General features: G+C 37.4%; 2 protein-coding genes across 2 annotated transcripts; both read left to right on the plus strand.

The window, feature by feature from the left end:
• The first annotated feature begins 8,293 nt into the window (after positions 1 to 8,293).
• Positions 8,294 to 9,289, plus strand: LOC112778561 (uncharacterized). The gene has a single exon (XM_025822867.1). It carries the CDS (start codon positions 8,294 to 8,296, stop codon positions 9,287 to 9,289), a length of 996 nt encoding a protein of 331 aa, XP_025678652.1.
• A 69-nt stretch (positions 9,290 to 9,358) lies between these two features.
• LOC112778562 (uncharacterized) lies at positions 9,359 to 11,738 on the plus strand. Its single transcript, XM_025822868.1, has 4 exons — positions 9,359 to 9,658; positions 9,757 to 10,769; positions 10,935 to 11,276; positions 11,378 to 11,738. The coding sequence occupies exons 1-4, from the start codon at positions 9,359 to 9,361 to the stop codon at positions 11,736 to 11,738; spliced, it is 2,016 nt and encodes a 671-aa protein (XP_025678653.1).
• The last annotated feature ends 9,388 nt before the right edge of the window (positions 11,739 to 21,126 follow it).

The following is a 21,126-nucleotide window of genomic DNA, read 5'->3' on the forward strand; positions in this document are numbered from 1 at the left end:
TTTGAGGAACAGCAGAGCTCCACACCTTAATCTATGGAGTGTAGAAACTCTACCGTTAAAAATACATAAGTGAAGGTCCAGGCATGGCCGAGATGGCCAGCTCCCTAAAACGTGATCAATAGTCTCCTAAGATGAACAATGGATTAAAACTGAGACCAAAGATTTTTAATACAATAGTAAGAGGTCCTATTTATAATAAACTAGCTACTAGGGTTTACATGAGTAAGTAATTGATGCATAAATCCACTTCCTGGGCCCACTTGGTGTGTGTTTGATCTGAGCTTGAGTGTTGCACGTGTAGAGGTCCTTCTTGGAGTTGAACGCCATCTTTTGTGCCAGTTTGGGCGTTCAACTCTGGTTTTGGCTCCTTTTCTGGCGCTGGACACCAGATTTGGGTAGAAAGCTGGCGTTGAACACCAGTTTACATCGTCTATTCTTCACCAAAGTATGGACTATTATATATTGCTGGAAAGCCCTGGATGTCTACTTTCTAACGCAATTAGAAGCGCGCCATTTCGAGTTCTGTAGCTCCAGAAAATTCATTTTGAGTGCAGGGAGGTCAGAATCCAACAGCATCAGCAGTCCTTTTTCAACCTCTGAATCTGATTTCTGCTCAAGTCCCTCAATTTCAGTCAGAAAATACCTGAAATCACAGAAAAACACACAAACTCATAGTAAAGTCCAGAAATGTGAATTTAACATAAAAACTAATGAAAACATCCCTAAAAGTAACTAGATCCTACTAAAAACATACTAAAAACAATGTCAAAAAGCGTATAAATTATCCGCTCATCAGTTTACAATTGCAGATTAAAAAGTTGATTTTAGCTTTGGTAGCTGGATTTTCTTTACATTTTTTTCTGGAATTGCAACTTGATGAAGGCATAGATCATGATGAGTGAATGGGCTGAGGACTAGCTAAATTGCTAAGTTTGGTGTGGCCTCTCACCAACTTAATCTAGGTGTACAAACAATTTATATCTTGATTTGAAGAGTAAGCCCAAGGATTAAGTTTGGTGTGGCCACCACCAAGAATCATCTAGTAGCCCAAGTCACCCAGTTTGAAAGCACTTAATGCTTTGGGTAAGAACATGAATGTGGTTTAATGAGTTCAGAGGAATTGGAATCAAAAGAAAATGAAAAGATTGATGTTATTCCACTCTTATGAACACATTAAATACACAATGATGAAACCAATTTATTAAGATGCCAAAGAATTAAGTTTGGTGTCCCAAGGGACACCCATCAGTTGCAATCCAATTCACTCTTGATGAGAAGGAATGTGAAAGGGTTTTTTGTCATTACTAATGGGTTCAGTTTCATTTCAGGAGAGAATATGGGGCCTACATAGTAATCACCTCACAAAGAAAGGAAGTTAAAGTGTACTTACACTTTGGAACTCAACACACGCAGAAGACACAGTGAGAAAAGAGTTGGCACCTCTTCCCACGCTAGGCGCCACTCCTCAAGTGGGAAAACATTTAACCCTTTTTATTTTCCACCCTTCTCACCACAACATCCACCCATTATAAAAGCCTCACTTCACCATCTCCTATTCCACTTCAACAACCCCAATCACACACGAAGAGCATACAGCCCTCACCTTCCTTTCTCTGTTCATCTTTTACCATCTCTTTCCATACTTTTTTTCTTTCTTTTTTTTCTTGATTGGGACAATAAAGTCCTAAGTTTGGTGTTGGAGCAAAACCTTGTTTTACTTGCTCTTTCTTGCAACCCACCAAGGAAAGTGGTAGAGAGCTTGGTGAGGGAATTTTATGCCAACGCGGTACCTCAACCAGGGCAACACTATGGCTACATTAGCTATGTAAGGGAGAAGTCCATTGACTACAGTCCCTCTAGCATAGAAAGAATGCTAATGGTGAAGAGGACAAGCTCCACTCGGAGCTATGAAGAAAGAATGAAGCAGCAAGACCCTGGGTTTAATGAGATCTTGAATGAGATTTGTGTGATGCATGTGCGTTGGATCAATGACAAGGATGGGATACCCAATCAATTGAGGAGAAGAGATTTGAGCCTCCAAGCTAGAGGGTGGCTAGAATTTGTGAGGAGGTCCCTAATCCCCACATCCAACACTTCAGAGGTGACCAAGGAGAGAGCTGTACTCATCTACAGCATCATGAAAGGAGAGAACATCAACGTGGGGGAGATGATTGCCAACAACATCAACAAAGTACTAAAAAGCACCAGTGACAACACAAGGTTGGCATTCCCCAGCATTATACAGAGGCTATGTGATGAGGCTGGAGTTGAAAAGATCATTGATGAAGTGCTTGTGAAGCAAGACAAGTTCATAATTGTCAAAAAGATGGCCAAGGTGGTAGCTGTTCACCCACTCAACAGGGCCAGAGAACGAAGAGCTCATGCCCATGAACCACAAGAAGAAGAAGAAGAAGAAGAGGCAGAAGAGCAACCTCAATTCCTGGCACTTCAACCACCACCACAATACCAATATCAGCAATTTCTAGAGGGATTCAACTGGGAGCAACTGCAAGGAGATGTACACCAAATGAAGGGAGATCTACACCACTTGAGGGAAGATGTCAATCAACTCAAGGAAACTCAACAATAACAATGGAGCTAAGTCAACCAAAACATTCAACAACTCAGAGGGGGTTTTGAGAATCTCAAGGAGCAGCAAGATCAAATTAACTGGCACTACAAGAAAAAAGGCCTATGGCCACGCTTTTATGAGGGTGGCGATAAAATAAAGATTTGGCCACTTTTTTTTGCTACGCTTCAAAAGCGTGGCGAAAAGTGTCAATGGCCACGCTTTTATGAGAGTGGCAATTGATGCGAGTTTTGGCCACGCTTAAAAAGTGTAGCCGTAGAGAGAAACCGACACGCTTTTAAAGCATAGCAACAGAGTTTTGTTGTTACGGCGTTTAAAAAGCGTAGCCGTTTATGAGAAGCCTTTTGGCACGCTTTGAAAGCGTGGCCAAAAGGTTCCCCCGAAAAAAAAAGGTAGGGATCGGATAAATTAAAAAAACCCCTCTTCGTTTAAAGACTTAGAGAAAAAAAGCCACCACAAAAAACTTAGAGAAAAAGCTTCATTGTACTGTGCTTGCTCTGCCCTAACCCCTTCTCATTCGTGCTCTGCACTAACTACTCCTCCATCAAAAGCCCCAGCGACGAGACACTCACTCCATTGTGCCCTAACTCCTCCTCCTTTATTATGCCTCGCCCACACAGCGCGACGACACTCCGACCACACTCCTCCGTCAAGAACAACGCTGCGATTGCAATGTCTCTGCCGGAAATCCCTCTTCTGGCACTCCCAACCCTCCTTCTTTGGTGACTATCTATGGAAGCTAAGTGACTCCCTCCGCTCAGTCGCCGTGGATGCTCCCCTTTGCCGCTGCTCATCCCTTCCGTCGCTGCAAAACCCTAACCCCCTAACCCCTTCCACACCGCTGCCTTCCTGCTTCTTGCTTCTTGTAAGTCCTCTTCTTTGTAAGTCGCTCCGCAAATCTGATGGCTACATTGTGACGAAGCCCAGAATGACGAAGACCAGTGACGAAGCCCAGGACGACGAAGCCCTCACTTGTTGGTAATTTCATCTTTCATTCTCTCTGTCTCATTTCATATACTTCGTCTTTGCATGTGATTTTTATTCATTTCCCTAGTGTGTGATTTTTGTCTCCTCATTCGAAATCAGTGTTTTTTTTAATGATTCAAGGGAAGCTTTGTCGAATTGATTGATCAGTTTAAGTGTTGTCATGTTGAGCTGGTTAAGCAAGTTGCAAAGAAAAAAGATTGTTCCTTTTTTGTATTAAATCGCACTGTAATTTGAATATTTGGGGGTTCATGATTCGCGTGTTTATTTGCATGTCTGCTTTGTTTGAAGATTTATGACATGTTCATGCTTCGAATTTGATGATGCCGTTTTCCTTGTCTGTGATTTGTGAGATCAATTTTGGATCATATGAGATTGCACTCTTGTAAGGGTTCCTCCTTGGGTTTTGGTTCATTGCACAAGATCTTCAGCTACTAAATGAAAAATTGTCCTTATTAATTTTTTTCTGGACCAAGCCTCTAATTATCTTGTCAAAAAACCATCATAGTGATTTTATGACTGACTTTGCTCTTTTACTTTGTATGCGACTTACTAAAGAAATCTGTTTTGTATTTAAGCCCGGGACAAGAAGTATAGGCAAGCTATTACTGCCGCTGACTCTGGTAATTTTCTCCTACTGGCTCACTGTATCTTCATTTTGGTTATTTTAAATTGATTTCTATGATGGTAGTGACTATAGGTTCATTTGAGCTATCGTGTCGTATGTTCATGTGTTAGAACATATGAGTAATGTAAAACTGTTAAACTAATGACGTGATTACATTGGAGTATGCTTCATTTTGCTTCTGATCAACAATAATTTTTCAATGTACATGGAATCTAGCTCATATCTTTATTTTTATTTTAGCTATAACAATATACAATACTCTTGTTACTTCTAATTAATTACCATTTGTCAATTAGAATCTATATCCATAGTTTGTTTCACATACCAAAGAGGATATTATGACCTTTATATATATTAGATTCACCAACTTCTTTGATGTGCCTTCTTTGGTGTCTTCTCATTGATGAGTATTATGGATATTCTAATCTGTTTATTGGGCATCACATACCACTGTACCAGTAAATTTGAACATGAGGCATTTGCAATTTCAACTAGTAACTTTGAGGATTTGATTCCATTTGAGGAGTGTATTGAGTTAGCAGTTGTGGGTGCCCCTGATTATGATTTGCTGTTCACTCATAATGGTTGTACCTTCAAGTTAGTTTTCATCCTCTGCATAGAGCACAATTTACAATTAAATTCTTGCTAAAATTATTTAAATTACTTATATATTTGAAAACTGTTTCATTTTTGTCAATTTAGAAGCAGCTATTTGTTGTCGAGACCATTGTTATCATCACCAAACATGAGTTCATGGTCCTATGTTTTCATTGTGTTTTGGTTTATTTGACTGAATCTTAGTAGAAATGAAGCAGGAATGCACCATTTGGATGTTGCATAAGTTCTTGCACGAATTGTAAAATTAACTTCCAAACTTCAATCATTGGTTTAAGATTCTTTTCCTTATAAACACACTTCTCTGAGTTCTCTCATCTTTCTTTTATTTCTTTCTCATGGGTTAATCCATTTCCTTTCCTAATATATACGAAATTCATGCCAAGATTAATGAGATATATATTAAGAGAAAATTAAAGGGATGAATAATTGATGATGAAGGGCATTAGCCGTAACATGATTTTCAATATGTATATGTATAATGTATTGTTATTCCTATATTATTTTAATTTTAATTTAATTTCTCCACCGACAGAAAGCAACAGAAATCTTCAAAATTAATCAACTATCTAGTAGCTACTACCCAATATATTGAAGCTGATTAATGAGTACTTAGTAGTATTAGCTTTATCCATTTAACTTTTTGCAGCTGACTTTATTATATGTGCCATGCATAAGGCTTTCATGCTGATATGTTGTAATTTACTTTGGATAAATAATAACAAATTCTTGTTTCTCAAATTTAGGGAGCAATCTCACAAATTCAATTTCTTCAAAGCTCTACCATTTGCACCACAAGACTCCAAAAAACTTGTTAGTTTTTGCTATGTCTGCTGATGGTATTACCTCTTTTTTCTTCCTCCTTCCATGTTTTCTGAATTTCGTAAAGGCTTTGAGAATTGACGCTACCGGTGTCTTTGTCTTGAATTATTGGATTATTATTACTGGATTTGGATACTAATTCTTGCCGATTGCCACTGTTTGTGCTTTTAATATTGAATTTTGTGAATTGGTGCATTTGGTTTGTGCTGTCTCACTTGAATACACTTGCACAACTATATATCATATTGATGTGGAGGTCTTTCGAGTGTTCTAAGCTGTTAGAGATATTATTGCAATTAAATAAGTTTATTTCCTAAAATATTCAACAGGAAAAACTTGACTCAGTTCATGTCTTCATGAATACCTATTTGTTTTTAGGAATTTTTTTTATGTCTGCCAGTGATGCAAAACCAATAAGACATTAAAGCTTGATTTGGTAAAGTTTTTCTGAAGAAGTGCTTGTGCTTTTCAAAATCACAAGCTCCTCATTTGCGTTTAGTTTAAATATGTAGTAATTAAAATACCATGTAAAGTAAAATAATTACGAGAAATAATGCCATGATGATACGTAACTTGTATCTGTATGTGTCACTAATATATTTTGTTTTAAATTTTTCAAAAGGTAAATGTAATTTTGATTTGTAACTACTGCTCTAGATGCAAGCAATGCAAGTAACTTAACTATATTTCTCTTTACTTTATACTTTTTGTAATTCCCTTCCCAAGAAAAGAGTAATGTATGGCTCAGAGCAAGGAGTTCTAAATTTTATTTAGGGATGTGAATCTCATGGATATAAGATTCCTTTATGTAATTTTATGGAGATATGTTTGTAATAGAATTCAACTACAAGTGTCCACTTTTGCATTGTTTACGGCTTTTATTTTTAATTTTTTATTGATCCTTTTTCTTCCTTTCTTATTGTTTTGATAAATATTGCTGTATCTGTTCATTTATTCAGCATGCTGCTTGCAGATTGGAATTTATTAGTCTTCATCAAGAAAACTTACAGCTAGATGGAATTATATTCTTTTCCCTTCCTAGTCTAGTCTAGGTCGTAGGGCTCATTCTGGTTGTGCAATTTGACATACTGCTAGCTGTGAAACAGTCCATATGTAATGTCTAAGACAAAATTTGAAATGATTGTTACAAAGAATTTGATCCTTGTTACTTAGCTAGCCTAAAATATGTTTTGTTTTGTTACTTAAGTTCACAACTATAATAGGTTTTGTTACTTATGCATGTTCACAATTCTGAATTCTTGTTTCTCTATCCAAGTTCATATTTATATTTTATATATACATTACAATATAACAAGTTAAGGACTCTTTTTCTGTTCATGCATGGAAAAGCTTGTGGGATCCGTTTAAGCATGACTGAATAGTATAATTAATTAATTAAATAAATAAACACAAAACATTTAGGCATTTAGCTAACTAACAACTCTAGTTGCCTTCTGTCTAGGCTGTCTTCTTTTGTTGCTTTCATTGAGCTGTTGTTATGCTAGTGTATAAAATAGATAAAAAATATATATAGTTAGTTTCTTTTAACATATAGTATCTTAAAAAAAAAACTGATTAGATTTTAGTCTTTTAAATTGACCATTATCCTTCTGATTCTGAGTTGCTTGCTCATGTCTTTCCAAGGTGATTGCTGTGGTCAGAAAAAGAGAGTTGCATAATTTTTCATGCTTTGCTGTTTCTATTTGATGGAGTAATGTTTAATTAATATAGTTATTCTTAGGTAGAAGTTTATTATTATTATGATTACCTTATGGCTTGAGAATCATTGTATTTAAAGTATACTTATCAGGAGACCTAAAATTATATTATTGAAAAATCACAGCCTAGATATATTTTAATCTCAGAGAAATTAAAGTTGAGACATACTTGCCGGTTTATGTCAAAATTGAAATAGTACTAGTAATTCATAAAACAGTTTATATAACAGCGAAAAATAATCAAGAAATGTGTTAATTGCTGGTTGGTTGCTACATGCTACAATGGCTATTTTTTTTCAGTAAAAAAAAATAGGTTGACAAGTGTTAGGGGCCACTCTCACCCTGGTTGAAGATGAGAATTAAAATTCTCAAAAGAGTTTATATTCATGTATTTTTTATGTTTTAAAGTAAGAAAAAAATTTAATTCTCAAGAGCATTTTAATTTTATGCTTTCCAACAGGCTTTTGATAGTTATCTATCCACTACTACTACCACTTCTTTTATTCTGCTGCTCCTGTGGTATTGCTTTGATGTTGCTGTGGTACTGATTATCTGCTGCCGAATCGCTATTCGCTGCCGCTGCTACCTTTCTAATTCTGCTTCTGCTGCGCTACTACTTTGGTGCTGGTGTTGTACGGATTAAGACAGTATTTAAGGTTGGTTCATGCAAATTTAAATACATTTATTAATTTGTTATTAATGTTATGCGGACAACTTAAGTGCTTTCCTAAGGCACTCACTTCAGGACCTTCTTTAAGAATTGATAAAAATTTAATTTTCTTTGCTATTTTATGTCCAATGCCTTCAAAGTATTTTGGAGACTTGGAAAATATTGTCTCTTAGTTAATTAGGAAGCTAGACTCGCAGTTAGTGAGACTAGCAGTAAAGACTTCAAACTAGAAACTTAGCTATCTATTAGAAATATATAGGTTTTTGATGGATGTGTCCAAGGATTGGATGGATACACCACGTCATGAAAAAGAATATCAACTCGGTGTAGAAAAGTTTTTACACTTTGCTTTTTCATCACCGGGAATTCCTCAAGGGGAAGAAATTCAATGCCCATGTGCAAAGTGTTGTAATAGACTTTGGTTAAGGAGAGATGTCGTGTATGACCATCTAATATGCGATGGATTCGTAAAAGGTTATAGGCGGTGGTTTAATCATGGGGAATCACTTGTTGCTATGGATGTTGACAGTGACACAGATGAGGAATATAACTGCAATGATAACATTGATGAGTTGTTACGTGATAGATTCAGAGATACTACAGAAGTTGATGGACATAACATGGGGCCTAACGAAGGTGCAAAAGCATTTTATAAATTGGTAGACGAGGCAAGCCAAGAACTATACCCTGGATGTAAAGGATTCACAAGATTATCCTTTACCATCTGTCTTTACTTGTTAAAATGCTTGCATGGTTGGAGTAATGCGTCGTTCACTTCTCTCTTAGAATTATTGAAAGAAGGAATGCCACATTTGAATATTCCTACTTCTTTTGATAAAACGAAGAATATGGTGAAAAATTTGGGTCTTGACTACCAAAAGATCGATGCATGTCGCAATGATTGCATGTTGTATCGGAACGGGCATAAGAATGACTCATCTTGCCATGTCTGTGGAACATCCCGTTATATTGAGCATCATGTAGAAGAGGACGATGCTACCTCATCTAAAAAGCCTCGTAAAGTTGCTGCAAAAACTCTAAGGCATTTCCCCCTGATTCCCAGACTTCAAAGGCTTTTTATGTGCACAAGGACGGTTGAAGCTATGTCTTGGCATCATAATGAACGTGTTAAAGATGGGTCATTAAGGCATCCTGCCGATGGTGAATCTTGGAAAGCATTTGACAGTCGACATGAAGATTTTGCAAAGGAGCCTCGTAATGTGAGACTTGGCTTAGCAAGCGATAGATTCAATCTGTTTTGAACTTTGAGTAGTACACATAGTACATGGCCTGTTGTTCTGATGGGGTATAATCTACCCCCTTGGATGAGCATGAAGCCTGATTATTTTATGCTCTCTTTACTCATTCCTGGCCCACAATCACCGGGAAATGATATTGATGTCTTTCTTCAACCACTAATTGAAAAATTAAAAGAATTGTGGGAGTTAGGTGTCGAAACATATGATTCCAAAGAGAACAAAACATTCAACATGAGAGCATGTCTTTTATGGACAATTAACGACTTCCCTGCGTATGCTATGTTATCTGGGTGGAGTACAAAGGGAAAATTGGCTTGTCCATGTTGTAATGATGAAACTTCTTCTATATATCTGAAACATAGCCACAAGACTGTTTATATGGATCATTGAAGGTTTTTACCCATGAACCATCCATGGAGACATAATAAAAGATCTTTCAATGGGAAACTGAACTTAGGTCTCCACTGCAGTTGTTAGATGGAACAACTGTATTTCATATATTGCAAGGGGTAGAAAATTCTTTTGGGAAGAAGCAAAGGAGATCAAAGAATGGCATTTCAAATTGGAAAAAGCGGTCAATCTTTTTTGATTTACCATATTGGAAGTTCAACATGTTTAGACACAACCTTGATGTCATGCACATAGAAAAGAATATAGTTGATAGCATTATTGGAACTCTTTTGGATATTTCTGGAAAGACAAAAGATCATGCAGCTGCGCGTTTTGACCTTAAAGACATGGGTATCAGGAAAAACCTTCAACCAAGAGATACGAATGATGGTAAAAGAACTAAGTTAGCAAATGCATGCTTCTCAATGACTACAGCAGAGAAAACAATCTTTTGTAGTGTGTTAAAAGGGGCAAAGTTACCAGACGGCAGTGCTTCCAATATCGCTCGATGTGTGCAGCAAACAGAAAAGAAGATTTCTGGTTACAAGACCCATGATGCTCATTTCATGTTACATTACTTGTTGCAAGTACCGATCAAAAGCATACTTCCTGACCATGTTGCCATCGCTTTAGTTCACTTATGTTCATTTTTTCGCCGGATATGTCAGAAGGTAATTAGCCTAGATGAGGTAGTTAACTTAGAAGCAGAGATTGCTAAGACATTATGCCAATTGGAGAGGATTTTTCCTCCAAGCTTTTTTGACATAATGGTGCACTTGCCTATCCATTTGGCAAATGAAGTGAGGTTAGGTGGTCCAGTTCAATATCGTTGGATGTACCCTATTGAACGATATATGTGCACACTAAAATCGTATGTTCGTAACAGAAGTCGTTCAGAAGGATCCATTGCCGAAGGATATTTGGCGAATGAGTGTATTAATTTTTGCTCAAGATATTTGCCTGAAGATGTCCAGACAAGATTCAACAGAGTGCCTCGAAACAATGATGAGTGTGTTTCAGATGAGCTGCGAACTCCGAGTTTGTTTCCAAGCAAAGGATGTCCTTTGGGTGGAAAAATGGGAGATTTGTTCATGTTAGATGAAAAATAAAAAATACAAGGTCATGCATACATCCTAAACAATTGTGATAAGATCGAAGTCTACATAAGGTATTTTGTTTGATTCATTGTCATTTCGTAGACCTCAATCATAACATTTTACCCTACTAACAAATAAGAATATGAATATTTGATCTTCAGAGAGCATGAGGAGGCAGTAAATGACAACAATCCACGAAGAACAAAGTGGGAGAAAGCCAAAGACCATAGTCAACAGTTCTCAGAATGGTTTAAAACTCGTGCCATGAAAAAGGATGTGCCTGGTTGGGCAAAAGGGTTGGCAAGGGGTCCAAATAGAGTTGCAAAAAGATTTTCAGGTTATGTTATCAATGTGTATAGGTTCCATACAAGGCACCGTGATGCGAGACATAAAATCCAAAATAGTGGTGTCACATTGGAGGCATTGACTCCTAATTTTGCTACTGTGAAAGATAAGAACCCAATTGAAGCAAAAGTAACCTACTATGGTAGAATAGTTGATATGTTTAAATTAGATTATTGTGGCCAATTTAAGTTAGTCCTGTTTAAGTGTGAGTGGTATACAGTTGCAAAAGACAACTTTAGTCTCTCATATGTGTATTCAGTAAAAAATGCTACCAAGAAGAACCATTTGTCCTAGCATCCCAAGTAAACCAATGCTTTTATGTACAAGACCCATATGTGAGTGACAAACACTATGTTATGAAAACAATTCGAAGAGATTTATTTAGGATAAGTGATGACCTTGAGTCTGATTCCCCCATAATATATGCAAGGGAGCCATGTGAACCTGAAGTGATTCCCAGTCTCCCAAATGATAATGGCGAAGTTGATCTAGTGAGGAATGATCTACGAGCAACTATTATAGATATGGCTCCAAATATGTTTGCCAAACAACATGGTGAGGAAGATGATGAGGAAAGCGAATACGAGTACGTAGAGGACTCTGATTCTGAAACTTCTTGACATGTTTTAATGTAATGTTGTTTTGGTAGAATTCTAAATGTCTCATTTGTTTTAGTTATTTTGCTTATTATTTTTTTTGGTGACTTGTCACGCCCAGTTATTTTGCTTATTTAATTACTTGCTTATGTTGATTATGTTCATTTAATTATTCATAAAATAACATTTTTTTCATTGCAACTCTTGTGTATGCAGAATGGAGAAAGGAGAGATCACTAAAAGAAAACGGATAAGTACCTTAGCACAAAAAATGAAAGAAAAAAGTCCACAAAAAAAGAATTCCTTTGAGGTTACACAAGTGAGGTCAAATGCTGAATTGCTATAACAATACAATATTAAAAGAGAAAAGATCATGGCTGAAAATAAGAAGGCTAGCTTCCAAGCTCAAAACCCAAAAGATCAAACAAGAAACCAACCCATTACAATCGTGGAAGATGCCATTGAAGAGCAAGCTAGGACTCCAAAGAAGAAAAAGAAGGTCCAACCAATGCCACTTTTTCAAGAATGTGAACATAATGGGAACGGGACAATGTCTCATGCTGAAAAGACCTCCAAAACTGGGAATCAAAGGACTGTTGAAGCTGATACAATGGAACAAAATAATTTAAGTTCTGATGATGAGGGAGAAGATACAAGCGATCTAAGTTCAAGTTCAACAAAAAAAGGAATGAGTCTTGACATGTATTTTAAGGTACATGGGATAAATTTGGAAAATAAAGAAGATGAGGAAGATGAGCTTGATGATGCTGCAAATGATGAGGGTAATGGAGGACAAGCTAGTAATGAAGGTGCTTTTCTTGTTTTACCTTATTGTCAAAATATAGCTTGTATTACTTCTAAGTTGATTTGAGTTAAAATTCTGTTATTTTAATTGGACATAGGCACAATAAAGAAGAAAACTCGTGGAAAGACTATGTGCAAAAAGCTTCATGCCACTGATTTTAATGATCGACGGGAGGTGGAATTTTTTGGAGGGCAGCCTATAGGTCCAACCAAGGAGGTTGTATCTAACCTCAACCAACTTTTGGGCACAATAGTTAGAAATCCTCGTTTTGTGACTTTGCTATATACTAGTTGGCATGGTATGCCTAAAAACCTCAAAGAGGACATGTGGGAGTATGCCAATGTATGTAACTATAGAATTATAGATAATTTTTTTAAAATTTATTTGTTACTTTATTTATGCTAACCTTTGACATTCTAATTTGTTGTCTTGTTTAGCAAAAATTCATTCTTCCAATAGCTTCAAAGCCGTGGGTAATGAAGAGATTTTGTCGTGCATGGAAAAAATACAAAGGCGAAATAAAAAAGAAACATTTCTTGAAGTACAACACAAAGAAAGAAATGATAAAGAACCGACCGTTAGAGATCCCTGAGGTTCAATTTCGCAAACTAATTCGGTATTGGAGTCTTCCAACTGTCAAGGTAATATTGTCTTTTAGTTCTTTATGTGATTAAACTTGGTGTTTTTGAAAAAAGTAGTGTGATTTTGAAAAAACAAGAAAACATGTTTATTAAGAATAATAACATCTCTTTTTCATGTTTATATTTAAGCTGTGTCTACTAAGAATGCTGAAAATAGGTCAAAACAAACATGTCCTCACCGGATGGGTTCCACAAATTTTGGAATAGTGCGCAAGCAGCTGGTAATATAACTTATTTTTTTCTAATTTCTCATTTATATTCATGTTGTAGTTTTCTAGTTAGTATGCTTCATGTAAATTTTTCTATATGTACTCTAGCGCGACTCTAAAGAGAACAGTGAAGAACCATCAAGAGTTGAAGTTTTCATAGCAACTCGCACAAGTAAAAAGGGAAAAGAAATTGATGCTAAAACACAAAGCACAATTGTGAGTTGTTTGTATTTGTATTTGGATTTGTACAATATAAATTCTATAGTGATTTCTATTAATATTGAGTTAATGCGGCTTTGTATTTTATTGCTCCTCACTTTTGACAGGCTGAACTTCAAACCCGCATAGAGGCAGGGGAAAATGATGAGGATGCATTTGTAGGAGTGCTAGGAAAGGACCAACCAGGTCGAGTTCGTTGTTATGGGGCTTCGATTACAAGAAGGTCTCTTAAAAAGGATGAGGAGATTCGACAAGTCAAAGTTGAATACAACAACAAGGTTGAATCATTAGAGAAGAAGATGGACGGTGTATGTAGTTTATTAAAGGTATTGGTGCACCAAGTCAACCCTGGAATGAGTGAGGAAGAGGTAGCAGCCTTAGTGCAAGCTGCCCAAAATTCTCCTTTGGATGCCTCAAGTAGCAGACCGAGATATACTCCTCGCTCCTCCGAATCAACTCATATTCCACCCAAAGATGTAAGTCATTATCTTTGGATATTCGATATATTTCCATTCAAAGTAGTTGACTTATTGTTGTTGTTGATTTTGGACATTTGATAGTGAGATAAAATATTATAAATGGTGCTAATGGTGTTGAATTGGAATCTGAATTCAAAGTTGTTGACTTTTTAGTAGTGTTTTGTTTTGTATTTAGTGTGGTATTGAATCTCAATTTTGGAAAACACGAGAAATCTTTGAAGATTTGCACTTTTTCATAATCAAATTGGAAAAAGGAAAAGAAAAGAAACCATAATTGAATTTTAATGGTTTTGTTTCTTTTGATTTTTGCAGACTCCAGAAGGAATTAATGGCTCTCATGGTATATCTTATTTTACTTGATTTATTTGTTGGGGATTGGTCTTTTCTTTCTTTCTTTTCCCACCTTTATTAATTAGAAGAAAAAATCGATTATAGAATCCATATGCAATTTGTATTGATTCTCTAGTTGCTAGAATAAACTTATGTGCATGCATATGACTGCAGGTGCAGTATAGGGCTACAAGAATGGTTAATTTGGTTGTGAATACATGCCATTGTTGAGTTAAAACATGTGATAGTTGCAGCAAAAAAAAGGGGTAGGGAGGGCAGTTTGATTGTTAGCTTCCTATATCAGTACCCTTTTCCCTTTTTTGAAAACTTTAAGAACAAAAAAAGTATAGTGGCTTTCAATATAATGAAAGAAAAGCCTTTGCTGGTTACAATTATTATATGACTATAACACAACACAGTTTGTTGATAATATGTCTTTTCATTTTTTGGTTTGGTATAAGATGCACTAACACACAACATTTAAAATTATGCAGGGCAGTGCTGAAAACAATTTCGCTCACAATGATGATCAGTAATCATGAAGTTTTATATTTTGTAATGAAGTGTAAAGGAAGTAGCTAGATAATGTAACCCATGTTGGAATTGTAATTCATGTATTAGGAAATTGCTAGTGGATGAGACTTTGATTTTTGGTATTTTGTTAGAGTATATCATGTGATCAAACACTTTTTTTCTGTGACAAGTTTATGAAGCAATGATTAGTTGATTTAAAATTAGTAATCTTTTAAATTTTAAAATTATCTATGATTTTGTAAGGTTTATAAAAAAAATAGTGCCAATAGGTACTGAACTAACTTACAGCCACGCTTTAAAAGAGTGGCTATATTGTACAGCAGCAATCAACAGCCACGCTTTATAAGCGTGGCTGTAATTTAGTTTCGTACCTATTGGCACGCTTTTAAAGCGTAGCCATATCTCCACTTGTTGCCACGCTTTAGAAGCGTGACGATAAACGTTACAGTGGGTATTAACAGTCACGCTTTAAAAGCGTAGCTGTATCTCACAGCTATTGGCAGGCTTTAAAAGCGTAGCCATATATCTTTCTATTGGCACGCTTTTAAAGCGTAGCCATATGTCTTGCTATTGGCACGCTTTAAAAGCGTAGCCATATCTCACACATATGGCTACGCTTTTAAAGCATGGCGATCTATAAAAGCGTGGCAAGAAAAAAAGTGTGGCGATAGGTCAGCAAAAGCGTGGCGATAGAGCAACCGGCACCCTTGCAGTTGTGACCCTTTCAAAAGCGTGCCGATAGCTCAAAAAGCGTGGCGAAAAGCTATCGCTACACTTTTTCGGACTTTTCGCCACGCTTTAAAAGCGTAGCAAAAAGCTTGTTTTCTTGTAGTGTGGGGAGAAATGCAAGGCAGTTTAGGAATGATTCTGAGACGGAAATTACAACAAATGGAGAGCCTTGCTGAATTCAGACACCTTTATGAAGCAAGAACTGTAGCTAGAGGAGAATATGATTGCTATGCGCAAACAAAGTTGAGCTACCTATGCAATGCAGTAGCTAACATGAACCCCAACTACCCCACCTATATGTAGAAATTAGAGGAACTTAGCTCAAGGCAAGAGGAAATAGCATACCAACACAAGGAGAATGTGAAATCCTACATGAGGAGGCTAGGATTTTGGACGCCCAAGGACACCAAAGCACAAGAAGGTTCCTCCAAGAAGAAAGACAAAGGGAAGGGGCCAATGAACTAAAGATGAAGCTGCTCAAGGTTGTTGAGTCCTATGGTTGACACTTTCCAACTTCTTAAATCTTGTTTAAGTTTTTGCTTTATTTGCTTTTTGAATAAATAGTCATGCTAGGATAGTTTATACTTTATTCTTAGTTTTAATTCCTGTTTGAAATCTTTATGAATTTTTTTTCAAGAAAGAAAATGCCATGTATTTCAAGTCTTTATTTCAACATAAATAAAAGTAGAGTTTGTCCCCATAAGAGTCACTGTGAGTTGTGCAAAAACAATGAAAGAGACCAAGGCCAAGATGGATTATCAAACAAACTAAGAAATAAGAAACTAAGTGTAGAACCTTGGATAAACTAAAAAGAAAATGAGTCATGGAATAGCAACCAGTCCTAGAAGGTATAACCAGGGAAGGCCAAAGGGTGTTCCTTGAATATCCATAGAACCAAGAGGTAGTAAGCAATAAAGACCCAAGGCTTTGAGCATCAACTACTGGGATAGAAAAAGAAACATTAAAAAGCTCAAAAAGAATTAAAGATCTTAATAGATGCTTGTGGTGAAGATGTGTCAAGAAGAGACCTGGGCAAGTAAATTCTTAGGGGTGTCTCAACACCTAGTACCCTAAAACCAACTGGTTTGGGAGTGCTAATTGAAAGCTTAAATAAAGGGTTGTCTTGAGACAATACACTTAGAGTCATGGTCAAGAAAGCAAAACAACCCTTACTACTTCAAGGTGACAATCAATAGAAAGGACCCCTAAGGCCTATACCTAAAAGAACCCTCAAGGACCCAAGAGCTTCCCATGACATTAAAACATTCATACATGTGTTGAACACTTAGTCTTACTCTTAGTTGTATTGCAATCACTCAAAGCCAAGGCCTCAAGTTATAAAGGTTTACTCACATTGATTTGCTTGGGACAAGCAAAACTTAAGTTTGGTGTTGTGATGACTTGCATCATCTACCCTTCTTTCTTGCATAAAAAAGACCATAAAAGAATATAAATCTCATTTGATCAGTACAATTCATGCATTATTTGATGAATATTATGGTACACTACTTTGAGATGAGTTGTGCTGAATTTCAGGTGAGAAAAGCATCAAAAATTGGGTAGAAGACAAACAAGAAGCTGGGCGTGTGAAACTGGCGTGCCACTTGAAGCAAACACCACAAAAATGCACTGGCGTGGCACGCCAGTACTAAATTCCAGAGAAGAAGTCCAAGCATGCATGTGGGTGTGGCACGCCAGAGACTGGGCGTGGCACGCTAATACAAAATTCCAGAGAGCTACAATGGAGGACAAAAAAAGGGGCGTGGCACGCCAAGCTGGGCATGGCATGCCTGGCCCATCAATTACTATGGGCGTGCCACTTGAGCAAAGGGGCATGGCACGCCAACTCACCATTCCAAGAAAAACCTTCACTATGGCATGCCACTTGGTCTCGAAGGCGTGGCACGCTGGTGCACGAAATTGTGATCTCTGGTAATGGCTCCAAAAACTTGGTGCTCTAATCTCAATTCATAATTTGTCACAACTTCGATACAACTAACCAGCAAGTGCACTGGGTCGTCCAAGTAATAAACCTTACGTGAGTAAGGGTCGATCCCACGGAGATTGTTGGTATGAAGCAAGCTATGGCCACCTTGTAAATCTCAGTCAGGCGGATATAAAATAGTTATGGAGTTTTCGATAAGGATAGAAATACTTATGTAAATCATTGGTGAGAATTTCAGATAAGCGCATAGAGATGCTTTCGTTCCTCTGAACCTCTGCTTTCCCACTGTCTTCATCCAATCAGTCTTACTCCTTTCCATGGCTGGCTTTATGCAAGGGCATCACCATTGTCAATGGCTACATCCCATCCTCTTGTGAAAATGGTCCAAATGCTCTGTCACAGCACGGCTAATCATCTGAGGTTCTCGATCATGCTGGAATAGGATTCACCCTCCTTTTGCGTCTGTCACTATGCCCAGCACTCGCGAGTTTGAAGCTCATCACAGTCATTCAATCCCTGAATCCTACTCGGAATACCACAGACAAGGTTTAGACTTTCCGGATTCTCATGACTGCCGCCATCATTCTAGCTTACACCACGAAGATTCTGATTAAGAGATCTAAGAGATACTCATTCAATCTAAGGTAGAACGGAAGTGGTTGTCAGGCACGCGTTCATAAGGAATGATGATGATTGTCACGTTCATCACATTCAGGTTGGAGTGCAAGTGAATATCTTAGAAGCGGAACAAGTTGAATTGAATAGAAAAACAGTAGTACTTTACATTAATCTTTGAGGAACAGTAGAGCTCCACACCTTAATCTATGGAGTGTAGAAACTCTACCGTTGAAAATACATAAGTGATAATGGAGTTCATTGGTCTCGGCCCCAGAGGGGAACTGGAGTAACCAAGACTGCGAATACAATGATAAAAAGTTCTATTTATACTAAACTAGTCACTAGGGTTTACAGAAGTAAGTAATTGATGCATAAATCCACTTCCGGGGCCCACTTGGTGTGTGCTTGGGCTGAGCTTGAATGTTACACGTGCAGAGGCTCTTTCTGGAGTTGAACGCCAGGTTGTAACGTATTTCTGACGTTCAACTCTGGTTTGTGACTTGTTTCTGGCGTTTAACTCCAGACAGCAGCGTAGAACTGGCGTTCAACGCCCTTTTACGTCATCTAAACTCGACCAAAGTATGGACTATTATACATTGCTGGAAAGCCCTGAATGTCTACTTTCCAAAGCATTTGGAAGCGCGCCATTTTGAGTTCTGTAGCTCCAGAAATTCCACTTTGAGTGCAGGGAGGTCAGAATCCAACAACATCAGCAGTCCTTCTTCAACCTCTGAATCTGATTTTTGCTCAAGTCCCTCAATTTCAGCCAGAAAATACCTGAAATCACAGAAAAATACACAAACTCATAGTAAAGTCTAGAAATGTGAATTTAACATAAAAACTAATAAAAACATCCCTAAAAGTAACTAGATTCTACTAAAAATAATGCCGAAAAGCGTATAAATTATCCGCTCATCACAACACCAAACTTAAATTGTTGCTTGTCCCCAAGCAACTGAAAATCAAATAGGATAAAAAGAAGAGAATATACTATAAATTCCAAACTATCAATGAAACATAGCTCTAATCAGATGAGCGGGACTTGTAGCTTTTTGCCTCTTGAATAGTTTTGGCATCTCACTTTATCCATTGAGGTTCAGAATGATTGGCATTTATAGGAACTCAGAGTTCAGATAGTGTTATTGATTCTCCTAGTTCAGTATGTTGATTCTTGAACACAGCTACTTTATGAGTCTTGGCCGTGGCCCTAAGCACTTTGTTTTCCAGTATTACCACCGGATACATAAATGCCACAGACACATAATTGGGTGAACCTTTTCAGATTGTGACTTAGCTTTGCTAAAGTCCCCAATTAGAGGTGTCCAGGGTTCTTAAGCACACTCTTCTTTTGCTTTGGACCTTGACTTTAACCGCTCAGTCTCAAGTTTTCACTTGACACCTTCACGCCACAAGCACATGGTTAGGGACAGCTTGGTTTAGCCGCTTAGACCAGGATTTTATTCCTTTAGGCCCTCCTATCCACTGATTCTCAAAGCCTTGGGATCCTTTTTATTTGCCCTTGCCTTTTGGTTTTAAGGGTTATTGGCTTTTTTGCTCTTGCCTCTTGGTTTTAAGAGCTTTTGGCTTTTTCTGCTTGCTTTTTCTTTTTTTTTTTCTAATTTTTTTTTGCTCTTTTTTTTTTCTATTTTTTCTGCAAGCTTTGTTCTTTGCTGATTTTTCAGATTATCAAATAACATGTCTCCTTATCATCATTCTTTCAAGAGCCAACATATTTATCATTCTTAAACAACAACTTCAAAAGATATATGCACTGTTCAAGCATTCATTCAGAAAACAAGAAGCATTGTCACCACATCAACATAATTAAACTAAGTTCAAGGATAAATTTGAAACTCATGTACTTCTTGTTCTTTTGAATTAAAACAGTTTTCATTTAAGAGAGGTGATGGATTCATAGGACATTGATAACTTTAAGACAAAGTTACTAACTACTAATGATCATGTAATAAGACACAAACATAGATAAGCATTTAACATAGAGAAAACGAAAAACAGAGAATAAGAACAAGGAAGGAGTCCACCTTAGTGATGGTGGCGTTTCCTTCTTGAGGAACCAATGATGTCCTTGAGTTCTTCTATGTCTCTTCCTTGTCTTTGTTGCTCCTCCCTCATTGCTTTTTGATCTTCTCTTATTTCATGAAGAATGATGGAGTGCTCTTGATGTTCCACCCTTAATTGTCCCATGTTGGAACTTAATTCTCCTAGGGAGGTGTTGATTTGCTCCCAATAGTTTTGTGGAGGAAAATGCATCCCCTGAGGTATCTCAGGGATCTCTTGATGATGAGCTTCTTCATGTGTCTCTTGAGATCCATGAATGGGCTCTCTTGCTTGCTCCATCCTTTTCTTAGTGATGGGCTTGTGAGATGAATCTTTTCATCTCCCATGGCTCAGAGGTGAAAGCAATTGTCTTCCCTTTCCCTTTTCTAGAGGATTCTCCGGTCTTGGGTGCCATCAATGGTAATGGAAAAACAAGCTTATGCTTTTACCACACCAAACTTAGAATTTTGCTCGCCCTCGAGCAAGAGAAGAAAGAATAGATGAAGAAGAAGAAGAAAATATGGAGAGGAGGGGGGAGGTGTGTTTCGGCCAAGAAGAGAAAGGAGGGTTGTGTTGTGAGAAAATGAGGAAGAATGGAGGGGTATATATAGGGAAGGGAGGGGGGTAAGTTCGGCCATTTAGGGTGGGTTTGGGTGGGAAATTGATTTTGAATTTTGAAGGTAGGTGGAGTTTATGAGGTAGGTTTATGGGGAAGAGTGGATGGATGTGAGTGGTGAAGAGGTGATGGGAAAGAGATTTTATGGGATTGTGTTAAAGAGGGGTGAGAAGAAGTGAGTGGAGGTAGGTGGGGATCCTGTGGGGTCCACAGATCCTGAGGTGTTCAA

The sequence above is a fragment of the Arachis hypogaea genome, chromosome 19 (genome assembly GCF_003086295.3).
Source record: "Arachis hypogaea cultivar Tifrunner chromosome 19, arahy.Tifrunner.gnm2.J5K5, whole genome shotgun sequence".
Taxonomy (NCBI): Eukaryota; Viridiplantae; Streptophyta; class Magnoliopsida; order Fabales; family Fabaceae; genus Arachis; species Arachis hypogaea.

What these genes read in the sequence shown, in the direction of transcription:
- LOC112778561 (XM_025822867.1), top strand. Translation starts at nt 8,294, where the DNA reads ATGGATGTGTCCAAGGATTGGATGGATACACCACGTCATGAAAAAGAA.
- LOC112778562 (XM_025822868.1), top strand. Translation starts at nt 9,359, where the DNA reads ATGAAGCCTGATTATTTTATGCTCTCTTTACTCATTCCTGGCCCACAA. An exon ending in AAAATGGGAGATTTGTTCAT is followed by an intron (nt 10,770 to 10,934) that starts GTTAGATGAAAA and finishes TTTGATCTTCAG; the next exon opens with AGAGCATGAGGAGGCAGTAA. An exon ending in TATGGTAGAATAGTTGATAT is followed by an intron (nt 11,277 to 11,377) that starts GTTTAAATTAGA and finishes ATGTGTATTCAG; the next exon opens with TAAAAAATGCTACCAAGAAG.